At 36.4% G+C, this 13,386-nt stretch overlaps 1 protein-coding gene across 1 annotated transcript; it reads left to right on the top strand.

Annotated features, from left to right (window-relative positions):
• The first annotated feature begins 3,154 nt into the window (after positions 1–3,154).
• Positions 3,155–12,104, top strand: got1 (glutamic-oxaloacetic transaminase 1, soluble). The gene is made up of 10 exons (XM_083539489.1): positions 3,155–3,189; positions 3,379–3,942; positions 7,277–7,458; positions 7,656–7,779; positions 8,019–8,131; positions 9,391–9,495; positions 9,616–9,766; positions 9,931–10,096; positions 10,310–10,452; positions 10,861–12,104. Exons 2-10 carry the CDS (start codon positions 3,831–3,833, stop codon positions 10,998–11,000), a joined length of 1,236 nt encoding a protein of 411 aa, XP_083395615.1. The 5' UTR covers positions 3,155–3,189; positions 3,379–3,830; the 3' UTR covers positions 11,001–12,104.
• The last annotated feature ends 1,282 nt before the right edge of the window (positions 12,105–13,386 follow it).

Below are 13,386 nucleotides of genomic sequence, written 5' to 3'. Positions count from 1 at the left end.
CCACAATTTAACAATGAGATGTTGAAATATATCTGCCACTTGAACTCTGAGAAGCATTTATGTAAATCAATGGTTTCTGAGGTCGGTGTTTGTAAAAGATTAATCCTCTTCAGAAGAATTAGTGCTTAGTCTTCCATTCCTGAGACTGTTATTATGAGAGCCAGTTTAATGGGGTTGATACAATAGGGTTGGATTTAAAGTTCTTTATATTTTTTTTAGATTAACTGACCTTCATTTCTTCAAGTAATGATAAAGCGTTTTTTCTTAACTGAGTGTTTCTTGCCATAATATGTGTATGTATAGTAGAGACTCAAGGCACTTTTTTACGTCGTTTTGGATAAAGTCTGCTAAATTCCGCAAATGTAAATGTAAATGTAAATGTAAATGTAAATGTATCATACCCACATATCAAAATTTGGCCCAGTGATGGTCCACACAACCCACTTTTACTTGGCTCAAATACAGCAATTAATTACAGCACATGCACCAGGTTTGGTTGGCAGAACTCAGGACACATATGGTTAATAGCATAGCCATATCTCAGCCAAATGTATGACTATAGCTGGCCCTATTCTGGTCCTGTGTAGAACCAAACAAGTTGGTTCCACATGACAGCCTCAACAAAACATTAATCTACCCACTTTATACACACTCTTGGCCCAGATGATAAATGTCTGAACATTAACAGTATTCTGAAACAAATATTTATTGTTTTACACGTAAACAAAGCATTAAATAAAAAATATAAAAAACAATGAATATTATGTTTCAAAAAGATCTTGAGCATCTATGTTTCAGTTCATGAACAAGTGGCATTATGCACCCAACATCCAAACAAGTCACAAGTCCGTTATCCTGTTGTACTCTTATTACGCTCTTTTCTCTTCATCTTCTTTCGCTGGCCACCATCCCTATATCCTGGGCCACATAGAGCATCTTTTAATGAGGGAATCGATGTCCTTTTCTGTGGCCGCAGACGCCAGGCGGTTACTCCTCACAGCTGCTATGTAACTTTCCAAAAACTAATATACTTACTCTATAATCCATAAAAGCAATATTTGAAATAAATAAATAAATAAATAAATAAATAAATAAATAAATAAATAAATAAATAAATAAAATCTATCTATCTATCTATCTATCTATCTATCTATCTATCTATCTATCTATCTATCTATCTATCTATCTATCTATCTATCTATCTATCTATCTGTCTGTCTGTCTGTCTGTCTGTCTGTCTGTCTATCTATCTATCTATCTATCTATCTATCTATCTATCTATCTATCTATCTATCTATCTATCTATCTATCTATCTATCTATCTATCTATCTATCTATTAATACCTTATTGTATACACTACAATATCTGATCTGCGATCTGATTGGTAGATAAAAAAAATATATTTATTTATTTATTTATTTATTTATTTATTTATTTATTTATTTATTTATTTTGCCATAATATGACATTTTAAGAGAGAAGAAATATGTGTGGAAATCATCCTTGTCTTGCGCATGAAGAGGTTTAGACAAAATATGAAATAAGTTTAATGTTATTATAGATTATAAAGGGTTTTATAATTAAATTACTATTAATTTTTCATCTAAAAATTATTATTTAGCATTAAAATAATTAGTTTTAAGAAACCTTGTTGATAGAGAGCAATAAAACCATGTAGCAAACAGGAATAAGGGAAACATCTCTGTGTATGGAAATATCACATTAATATATGAATAATTTAACTGTAAAATAAGACTGACCATACATATGTGAGCCACAGTTCTATATTTTACATTTGGGCCAAAAGCACATTAAGAAGGCAAGAAATGACCTGAATTAACACCACACCCATGAAATAAAACTCATTACAGGTGACTACTTTGTGAATCTGATAAGAGAATGCTATGAGCGTGCAAGTCTGTCATCAAAACTAAATGTAGCTACTTTGGAGAGTCTAAAATATAAAGCATATTCTGGGCTGTTTATCACTTTTTGTTCACTTCATAATTTTATATGTGCTCTTATAAAATTTGGATGTTTTCAGTTTTAATGTACAATGATATAAAAAAAAGAAATATGAAGGAACAGGTGTATCCAAACCTGTATATATGTATAAACGTACTACTACAATATATATATATATATATATATATATATATATATATAATGAAGTGAAGAAGTGTGAAAAGTGGCAGAAGTGATTTGTGATAGAAGGGTGTCTGCAAAAGAGTGAAAGGGAAAGTTTATAGGACTGTGGTGAGACCTGCGATGTTGTATGGTTTAGAGACAGTGGCATTGACTAAAAGACAGGGGGTGAAGCTGGAGGTAGCAGAGCTGAAGACGTTGAGGTTTTCATTGGGAGTTAGGAGGATGGACAGGATTAGAAATGAGTTTCTAATCCAGTCGACAGTCAGAGGAGAGTGCAGCGTTCCAAGATGAAGAACCACTTATGGTCAACATTCATTCTTTTATAAAGCAGTAAACCTTTGGAACACTCTTCCAAATGAAATCATTTAATGTACAAACAATAGCACATTTACACGCCTGACCAAACAGTGGCTATTAACAAAGCAAACTTGTAAGCACTGAATGACTGTGATATGAACAATGTAGACTGTGAGTGAGTGAGTGTTAGATTCCTGAAGTGGAGAGTGTTTTTATGATGTGAGTGAAGTAAAGTTTTTCTTGTATAACTTCTGTATATCATGAAGTGGAGAGTGTTTTTAATGATGTGAGTGAAATAATGCTTCCATGTATGATACTGTATGTATTTTATGACCTTTTGTAAATGTAACTTCTGTCTAGGGACTGCAGGTGGAAATTAGCATTTTTTTTTTTTTTGCTATAACCTGGCACATGACATCTCTTCTATTCTAGACTAATGTTTTTTGTGCATTGTCCCTAATTAAGTATAAATAAACTCATTCATTTTTTATTTATTTTTTTAGAGGGACCACGCATGTAGGACGTTTTGGAGACAAAATGAGGGAGGGGCGATTGAGATGGTTTGGACATGTGCAGAGGAGGGACATGGGGTATATCTGTAGGAGAATGCTGAGGATGAAGCCACCAGGAAGGAGGAAGGCCAAGGAGGAGGTTCATAGATGTGGTGAGGGAAGACATGCAGGTAGTAGGTTTAAAAGCGGCAGATGTAGAGGACAGAGTAGTGTGGAGACGGATCATCCACTGTGGCGACCCCTACTGGGAGCATCCGAAAGAAGAAGAAGAAGAAGAAGAAGAAGAAGCAGGAGTTATATAAAGAAATAAAGAGGTATAGTGTTGTATACAGGATGATCCGCTGTAGCGACCCCTAATGGAGGAAGCCAAAAAAAGAAAAAAAGAAGAAGTAGAAAAGGTAGAAGTAGAAGAAGAAGAAGAAGAAGAAGAAGAAGAAGAAGAAGAAGAAGAGTGTTATTGACAGGATTGGCTATGGCCACTGGGGTGTGCGCTGAACTACTATTTACTATTGAGTCAGCCTAACCCCGCCCTTATCCCTATAGCTATTTGCAGACGTGCGTGTCAATCATACGATGACGCTTGTAATTGGTCAATGGTTCTTATTGCGTCCTCGTCGCCCTTTTACTCTGCGACCTCTCTCACATTGCAACCTGATTGGCTACCTTTTCGAGGTCGTCAAGTTGAGTGAGCATTCCTATTGGCTCTTTTTACACCGCCCATACTCTATTGCTCAAAGCCAGCTTGAAGGTGAAATTTCTGTCCGCCGGTTCAATCGACAGAATCTGCAGCTTCGCAGTTCCCTGCTATCAGTTTCTGCCATTTCTTTAAAAAAAAGTAATAATAATAGTAATAAAGTCTTATCGTCCTCAGCATGTCTTCGATATTTAGCGAGGTTTCTCTGGCTGCGCCCGTCGCCGTTTTCAAACTGACCGCGGATTTCCGTGAAGACCCGAGTCCTAACAAGGTGAACCTCGGAGTAGGAGGTGAGATGCTGTGCATAATGCTCGGCCACGTGTAAAACGCTGTGTACATGTAGCTGCAGTGTGTACATTGCATTCTAGGTTTAATCAGCTCAGGATCATAGGGACATTGTTAGCTAGCCGGCTAAGTTGCCAAAGTTGCCTGTCAACAAATAGGCCATGAAGTGTCCTCTGTACCCCGACCTGCAGCCAGAGCTGAACTGGAAAACTGAATAGATGACATGGTTTATGTTTGTGCCCTTTCAGTGACTGCTGTCTCTATTCTGCACCACAGAGACCTGATCAGGGATCATGTAACAACTGTGCTGAATAACACTCTTCCTGAGTCACTCCTCACCCTGAGTACTGCTAATATTGAAGCAATTATTAGATATAACTTTTACAAAGTAATGTGTGTATTGGTCAGTATCTGGTGTTGTGTGTGTGTGTGTGTGTGTGTGTGTGTGTGTGTGTGGATCAAAACCCAAGCCATTAAAAATAAGAAGAGATTCCTGAGTAGGTATTTTAAGCTTTGAGTCAGTGTGACTGCAGCACTTTGTCCTTGCAGTATGATTGGGCCTTGCTCTCACTCACTGATTAAATGGAGAAATGGTTTTAGTTTACTCCACACATCTCCGCCAAATACTAGGCTATTTATTCTACCTCTTTTGGCAATAGTCAAGTGGAGACATGCTGATACAAAAACACAACCTTTACAACCAGACCACCTGCTTTAATGTAAAACCCTGGAAGCCAGCCATGTGCATGCAAAATAAATAATAGGAGATTAGACTATGGTGTCCTTTAATATCAATAGGGTTTGTAATGTGGCATTTTGATGATATACCTTGCTATGTCACTGGATTAGTTTTTTATGTGATTAGATATTACTTGGGTCACTGTTCAGTGTATATAAAGTTTAGATCATTTTGGGTACCGGAGCAGGGCAATGAAGTGTACAGAAATGTTCACCTGATGACTAGGATGCTTTAACATTTGTAGTTGGATAAAAGAAAAAAAAAAATTACTGACTAGACTTGTTTCTCTATAATAAGGATATATTTTTAGAAACCTTCTGCGTGCCGTTTATTGTGGTGCCCATGTAATTATGTAAGGCTTGGCAGTAATAGATTTAGTAATTTAGTAGTAATACAGCTTTTGTTAAGATGTATGTATGTATGTGTGTGTGTGTGTGTGTGTGTGTGTGTGTGTGTGTGTGTGTGTATATATATATATATATATATATATATATATATATATATATATATATATATATATATATATATATATATATATATTACACAATTGTCAGAGAAGTGTCCAAGAAGCCAGCAATGAAGGTGTTGTAGAGCTTGTTGTAGAAGTATGTAGGTGTTTAAGAGCTTAGCCTTTATGGGAGAGCGGCCAGAAGTAAGCCACATCTAAAAAAAGCCTGAGAGCTTTTGAAAAAATATTTTGAAAATATATTTCTCTTTTATATAATATTTTTTTATTTATTTTCAAAACAACAAGCCAAGTCTTCACTGCTCTTTTGTACTGTAACTGCAGTTTCATTGAGATGTAACCCTGAAGGCTTTAGTCAAATAAAATGTAAAATATGAACAATAAATGTATAGCATTTAACAAAAACAGAGGCCTTGGTTATGAACATGATATTGACTTTAGCCAGTGTTCTGCAATGAAGTGATCAAAAAGTTTGGGGATTTGAGAGGACGTGTAAAAGCCCATAGATAAGTCTTGCATGACTCTTTTGATAAAGAGAGTTCACAGTTCTTCACCATTCCAAGTTTAAGTTGCTGTATCTTATCTCCCCAGCATTTTCTGTTTATTCCTTTCAGCGTATTTAATGATCTCACTTCAAGCGACCTTTAATTAATGCATTTTTAACAAATATTTTTCTGCATCTCCCACTCTCAGCCTGTTGTCACTGAAGCCACAATGAGTCATAAATAATTATAAACAGACCCTCAGTGTTCATTAATATTCATAAGGTGACTTGTGCAAGTTGTGAAATGGAGCTAGTCTGATTCTGGTGCTGCAGAATGGTATAAGACGGGTTGTGAAGATAAATGCTGTAGGAATGGTAAACTTATCATTATTTATTAGTAAATGATTTGTTTTGTTGTCTGTTTCTGTCCAAAACCTGAAAGAAAACTGCTGATTCATGTCTCATACTGATGTCATGAAGCCCCTAGTTAAGTAAATTATTTGCAACTGCACTGACCTGTGTTCTCAACTCTGAGAGCAATGATAAACAACCTTTACTCTCTGATTATGGACATGTGTGACCAAATAATTTATTTATTGCATTGCAGAAACACTGGCTTAGATGTCACAATCTGCAGGCAAGAATTTACTTACTATGATCACATCACGTCATATAACAACTCAATATATAGTCTGTGTAATGTTCTAGTACATGATGTCTTTAATTAGTATAATAGTGTGTGCTCTGGGTTGTATGTGTGCCGCAATTATGGTTTATAATAGTTTTTAATGGTTGTTTCTCATGATGTTCTTAAAGAATGCAAAAATAGGCAAATGTTTCTCAGATTTCCCATTTTCCTGATGTTGCTGCAACTCTATCTATAAAAACCATCAGCCCAGTGCAATAAAAACAACAACTGCACATTCTGTGCCTCCAGAAAGTACTCACCAACCAATGAAATGTCTGTGAAATCCATATAACAAGCAGCAAAAAACTAAAATAAAATTAGGCCCAACACGGCCACAAACAAGACTGAGCATGCAAGAAGTACAATTGTCAGAGAAGTGTCCAAGAAGCCAGCAATGAAGGTGTTGTAGAGCTTGTTGTAGAAGTATGTAGGTGTTTAAGAGCTTAGCCTTTATGGGAGAGCGGCCAGAAGTAAGCCACATCTAAAAAAGCCTGAGAGCTTTTGAAAAAATATTTTGATGTCTGATGAGACATGTTTTAGAAGCTGAAGCAAGAGGAACGGAAAAGTTTGTTGCCAGCATAGTCAACATGGGTGGAGCCAAATATACACAAACTGTTAAAGAGAACCTGCTCCAGTCAGCCAGGTATCTGCATTTAGACAAAAACAATTATATATGTACAGTATATGTATAGGTATGTTCCAGCAGGTGAGTGAGCCAATCCATAGACATATAAATGCCTGGAAAAGAAAAGTTTGTGTTTTTGAATGGATAAGTCAAATGTCAGACTTGAAATCATGTGGAAGGACCTCAAAATTGATGTCCACCAACATTCCCAATCTAATTTGGTAGAGTTGGCAAAAGGTGCAAAGCTCAGTATAGAAACTTCAGAGACAAATCAAATACTGTACAGGTTTAATGTAAGTACATTTTTGTTTTTGTTCCTTAATTGTTTTCCCCATAGCATACAGGACAGATGAGTGTCAGCCGTGGGTGCTCCCTGTTGTAAAGAAGGTAGAGAAGCTGATTGTTCAGGACGACAGCCTAAACCACGAGTACCTGCCTATTTTAGGCCTACCTGAATTTCGTTCTAGCGCATCAAAGATTGCTTTGGGTGAGGACAGTCCTGCGATTTTGGAAAAGAGGGTAAGCTTAGTCTTCAGAAATACTAGTCTGTTCATGACCATGTACTGAAAGTAATTGACCTAAATGAGAAATTAAAACCAATCACTGTATTCATCATGCACACTGTATTCTAATTAAAAATAATGATCTCATTTAGAGTTTAAAGGTCATTTCAGTCCGTTTCATTTTGTTCAGTCTGTTCTTTACATGTCTTCTAGGTAGGAGCTGTTCAGTGTCTCGGTGGAACCGGTGCTTTGAAGATCGGTGCTGAGTTTCTGCGCAGATTTCACAACGGAAACAATAACACAAAAACTCCTGTTTATGTCTCTGCACCCACATGGGGTAAGACATTTTGGGTCTTGGGAATTCCATGCCCGACTACATTTATACGTGCTAATCTAAATGTTTGCAAACAAAATGCTGAGGTTATGGTTTCTAGAAGCATAGTTCAGTACACCTTTCTACTGGGCCTATGATATGAAATAAAATTCATAGTGAGTCCTAATCATCCTAAGATAAGGCTTTATCTTTAATTGACAAAGCATCTTTTGTGGTTCTCCCCCCCCCCCCCCCCCCCCCAGAGAACCACAATGCTGTTTTTGCTAATGCTGGATTTGAGGATATTCGCTCATATAAATATTGGGATGCAGAGAAGCGTGGACTGAACCTGTCTGGTTTCCTAAGTGATTTAGAGGTAAGGTGTAAACCTGGCACTGCTGGAGTTACAACAATTGACTTACTTACAAAACATTTACCACTTTTACTGGCACCCTTCAAGAGAAGGAAGGAATAATGTAAGGGAGTTACATTAATAAGATATATATATATATATATATATATATATATATATATATATATATATATATATATATATATATATATATATATATATATATATAAAAAAAGTTTTTCTTCCTCTAAAGAATAGTTGGCATCTTAAACAGTGGGCTATAAATATGTGGTCGCATAATTAAAATCCTTTTGTGGTTTAAAACTAAAGAGCATTCTGTACCAAATAATATCATTACAGTAATAAGCAATAAGATTGCGAATGTCTGGAAATGTTTTTTACCTATTTATTATTATTACCATACGCTTTGGAAAAGTGCCTCATGAAATACGTGAATATGAATTTAGATAATATAAATAGAAATTACAGTTGGAATTGGCATGTTTTATAATTGAAGCAGACTAAACAATTTGCCCAGTAACAAGTATTGATAAAGAAACAAAATACAACTTTTAGCCAAAGCATTTATGATCTAATGTGATTAAAAAAACTCCTGAAACGTGGTTTAAAGTGGCAAGAAACAAAATTGGTAGGACTGTGATCACTTTAATTAAATATAAAAACGGAAAAAGAGGATGCAGTTGCTTAGTACTAAAACGCTATTGACATTAAGCTTTTGCCTTGATGTTTTTAATGTTGCATAAGGCACATTTTTGAATAAGGCACAAGAAAAACTGTAATCTGAATCACCATTAAAGTAAATATCAAGGGGAAAATCTGGTTTAATATGCATAAAAAAAATAACCAATAGCTGATCAGTTTAGTCTACCAAACAAGTCTGGAAGTAAGTGGAAAAAAACTGAAACATGTTCACTCTATGCAAAGCGGTAGAATGCGAAAACATCGATTCTGCATTTTTAAGATGTTTAGTGTTAACTGCATTTTATGATGTATGCTCTGTCAAATAATATTCAGTTTTTACAATGTATAGGTTATTTTATATATTTGAAGTAAATTGTAGGACTTTTGCACACAGCTGGTTGATTATAGATCCAAACTTTAAGATGGTTTGCAATTAAATCAGTTCAGACTCTGTTTTATCATTTCTGCTTATAGTTAAACTTCTCTGTTATGAAGGGTGCTAAATAAATCTGGATTTTTATTATGACTATGCTATAACAGAGCATTTGATTATAATCTAATAGTGATGTTCTATATTTCAGAGTGCACCTGAACACTCTATCTTCGTGCTGCATGCCTGCGCCCATAACCCCACAGGCACAGATCCCAAACAAGAGGAGTGGAAGAAGATCGCTGAAGTCATGAAGGTGAGCGATTCAGATTTAAGTCACTTCCCGTAAGTCAGCATGAGCACCATGCAGTGACTAAACACTGTTGAAAATATTTCCACTTTTTACAGTGATGTATTGTCTTTCCCCATTTTGCAGAGGAGACATCTCTTTGCTTTCTTTGACTCTGCATATCAAGGCTTTGCCTCTGGAAATTTAGAAAAGGATGCTTGGGCAATTTGTTATTTCGTGTCTCAGGGTTTTGAACTGTTTTGTGCCCAGTCTTTCTCAAAGAACTTTGGCTTGTACAGTAAGTTATTCTATTTATTTATTTAACCAGCATCTTGTTTTTAAAACCTTAAAATTAAACAGTCTTACAATAACCATGACAAAATTTACGCACCGATAGAACGTCGAGCTGAAAACATGCAGGCTTCTTTTTTTTTTTTTTAAAAGCAAAACTGTTTTCCACAGATGAGAGGGTGGGCAACCTGACAGTTGTTGCTAAAGATGCAGACAACCTGAGCCGTGTTCTCTCTCAAATGGAGAAGATCGTTCGTATCACCTGGTCCAATCCCCCCTCGCAGGGAGCTCGTGTGGTTGGGATAACCCTCAACACCCCAGAGTTGTTTGCTGAGTGGTATGGTTTTAGCAAGTTAAAATTAAGCTACATTAAAAGATTAATAAGTAGTCTTCCATACTTCTGTGTTTATAATTCTACCTTTTAAATTCAACAAATCACTTATACGTTTTAGATTGTTCGATCAGTCAATTGAATGAATTTCACATTTCTATTCCAAAAAAAAAAAAAAAGGAAGTCAATTAATAGATTTTTTGCTGTTGCTTTATCCAGGAAGGATAATGTTAAGACGATGGCTGAAAGGGTTTTGCTGATGCGTGCTGAATTGAAGGCCAAACTGAAGGCTCTCGGCACTCCAGGCACCTGGGAGCACATCACTGAGCAAATCGGCATGTTTAGCTTTACAGGCCTTAACCGTAAGCATGATCTCTTTCACATCACACGATCACATCAAACATGGCAGCTTCTCTAGACCAGGTGTCAAAAGCTTGGCCATGGTAGACTGGATAACCTTATGATAAATTATATATAGTTTATATTATTATTATTATTATTATGTGTGTGTGTGTGTGTGTGTGTGTGTGTGCGCGCGCGTGTGTGTGTGTGTGTGTGTGTGTGTGTGTGTGCGCGCGCGCGCGTGTGTGCGTGTGCATATTTAAAAAGCTCTTTAACCTAAATCAAGGATGGGTTTCTGGATTAAAACCTGGTTTAAAAAAAAGAGAAAGGCTGTACCAGCTAAGTCTAAATATGACTGAAAGCATTTAAAGCATCATAGGCACGTTTAATGATTTTAAACACTGTTTATTATTGCTTGTATTTCACAGCCAAACAAGTGGAGTACATGGTGAAGGAGAAACACATCTATTTGATGGCCAGTGGTCGCATCAATATGTGTGGCTTGACCACTAAGAATATTGACTACGTCGCTGAATCCATTCATGAAGCTGTCACCAGGGTCCAATAGCCATGTTTCACATGCAGTCTTTTCATTTGTGTGTGAGTAATAGGACATTAATAATTGGTTGATGTCCATTCACACTCGCTCTTCCTCCCCGTTATTTTCACGCATTTCATCTTCATGCAGCTCTCCAGCACCATTTGCTGGCTCTATGATCAAATATAAACTGTAAACTCAATTAGCATTCAAGGTCATGTAGTTTGAGGGAGATATATATATATATATATATATATATATATATATATATATATATATATATATATATATATATATATATTTGTGTGTATGGTGTTTGTTTCTTTTACTCATCCTTAATTAGAACATAAATATGAACTTATTGAGTCGGTACCCCCTGTAGTGGTTCACCATTGACTTTCATGGTGTTACCTAAGGAAGCACTTTCTTGTGTAATTATAGAGTGATGAATCAATACCACAAAGTTGTGACTGAATTGATATAAATGGTTTCAGCATGACTGATATCCAAATCCTTTGAATGAGAGTGTTATAGTGCACACGTACTTATGTTTTCTGTTGTGGGTCATGTTTGATCATTCTGTAAATTTGAACAAAGGAGTGAAGTCCCCAAAAAACCTCTCTGAGTCTTAGGCTACATTGTTATAAGGTTGTGTTGTAAATACATGCCTGTGCTTATATAAAATATGAACAAATCTGACTTTATTTGAATATACTGTCCAGGCTCTCACACATGGCCACAAAGGAATGTTTTACAAAAGTTTTACTGTTAACTTTAAGCTCCTATGACTCTAATCTTTATAACACGGTTATTCTCATCAGGTTACAGTTTCCTAGACATCATTTTGGCTGCATCATCTTGATCTTACCATTTCAGATACCAATGCTAAAAAGAACAACCACGCTGTTGACGGTTCTTGGAAGTGTTTTGCACTTTATATGTCTTTCACAGTTGTGTCATGGTAACTTGTCAAACACAATTAGCACAAGAAAGCTTTGGGTTTTTCATTGCTTAAAGACCTAAATGTTAAACAAGCCATTCTCTCAATGTCAAATATACACGCACAACGATATATATGTATAAGTAGGACAGACTGATCAAGCCTCTTCAAATAAATATCATGATACTGCTGAACATTCGTACTGTTTTTTTATTTTATTGTATTTTTTATTATTATTTGAGCAGAGTCCTTGTGATAGGTCATGTAACCCTAGCTAACTACATATGCTTTAAAAGAGTACACTGTTCTAATGTGTGGGTAATGCATGCAGCATTACACAGAAGACTCAAAACCTCATTTGGATTGGTTATCATACGTTTAAATAATGGATATAATATTTGGGGAGGCTGTTGTGGTTATCCTTTCGTGTGTGTGCGCGTGTGTGTGTGCGCGTGTGTGTGTACGTGTACGTACACACACCACCTGAGGGCAAAAAACAACAAATACAGGTCAAATATATTTATTCAAAAAAAGTGGTCATTTTCATTGTACCACAATAAATAATGATCTATAGTTTTCTTATACTGTTATATAATATATTTGTAAATCATGATATTTCCTGTACACTCGCTCTGAATGTTTTTATTTTTTATAAACACTATAATCTTATAGCAACTTTATATACTCTAACCATTGCTTACAAACTTTACTGAGAGTGCATGGGGAAGATAGTTCCACTAGATTTAACCCATTGCCTTTAGCAATACTGACAGGCTCTAAGGCGTTAATGCAGACATCATCAGAATGAGGGAGAGAGCCTTAGGGAGGGATGCAGTGTATTTTGTGCTCTGCCAGCTGACATATATAGTCAGTGCTACTGCAATTCCCTGGAGCTACTGGAGTGTGTGTGTGTGTGTGTGTGTGTGTGTGTGTGTGTGTGTGTGTGTGTGTGTGTGTGTGTGTACGCACGTGCTTGTGAATGTGAGAGAAAGAGATTGTGTGGGCGTGTACATGTGCAGGGAGGTTGGGCCCAGACGTCAGAAGGTCACATGTTCCTATGCCTGCAATGCAGCAATGAGTCCAACAGTGTTTTTTCCCAACTCTCCTATCATGTGCTCTCAGTAAAGCAGAGTCAGCTTACTGTATTGCACAACAGAATGTCAGTCCACGTGACCTGAGAGCAGCAGCACCTCTGACAGGCGCCTTTCAAAAAAATTAAAAAAATAAAAACATTTCAATAAGTCAGTAAAAGGGGGGGAGGGGGGAATCATACAGCTTTGTTATTGCTCATCATTACTATAAACAACTATTTGAGGGATATCAAGGACATGTTGCTGTTGCCAGCCTGAGTCATTGTTTCTCTGTGCTGTAAACTGACTGAATCAGGTTGAACGCCGTCATCGATTCCTAGCAGCTCAGAGGCACTGCGGATCTCCTGGGTGTGTGCGCCTCATGCAGTCAGACCTCTTAGTTTTC

Source organism: Silurus aristotelis (assembly GCF_946808225.1).
Source record: "Silurus aristotelis genome assembly, chromosome: 4".
NCBI lineage: Eukaryota > Metazoa > Chordata > Actinopteri > Siluriformes > Siluridae > Silurus > Silurus aristotelis.
Note: the sequence above shows the minus strand (reverse complement) of the source record. Positions and strands in the feature narration are given on the sequence as shown.

Bases quoted from the DNA above. Each gene is read 5' to 3' on its own strand.
- got1 (XM_083539489.1), top strand. From the start codon at position 3,831: ATGTCTTCGATATTTAGCGAGGTTTCTCTGGCTGCGCCCGTCGCCGTT. The intron at 8,132-9,390 runs GTAAGGTGTAAA...TCTATATTTCAG, and splicing joins GTTTCCTAAGTGATTTAGAG to AGTGCACCTGAACACTCTAT. The intron at 9,496-9,615 runs GTGAGCGATTCA...CCCATTTTGCAG, and splicing joins AGATCGCTGAAGTCATGAAG to AGGAGACATCTCTTTGCTTT.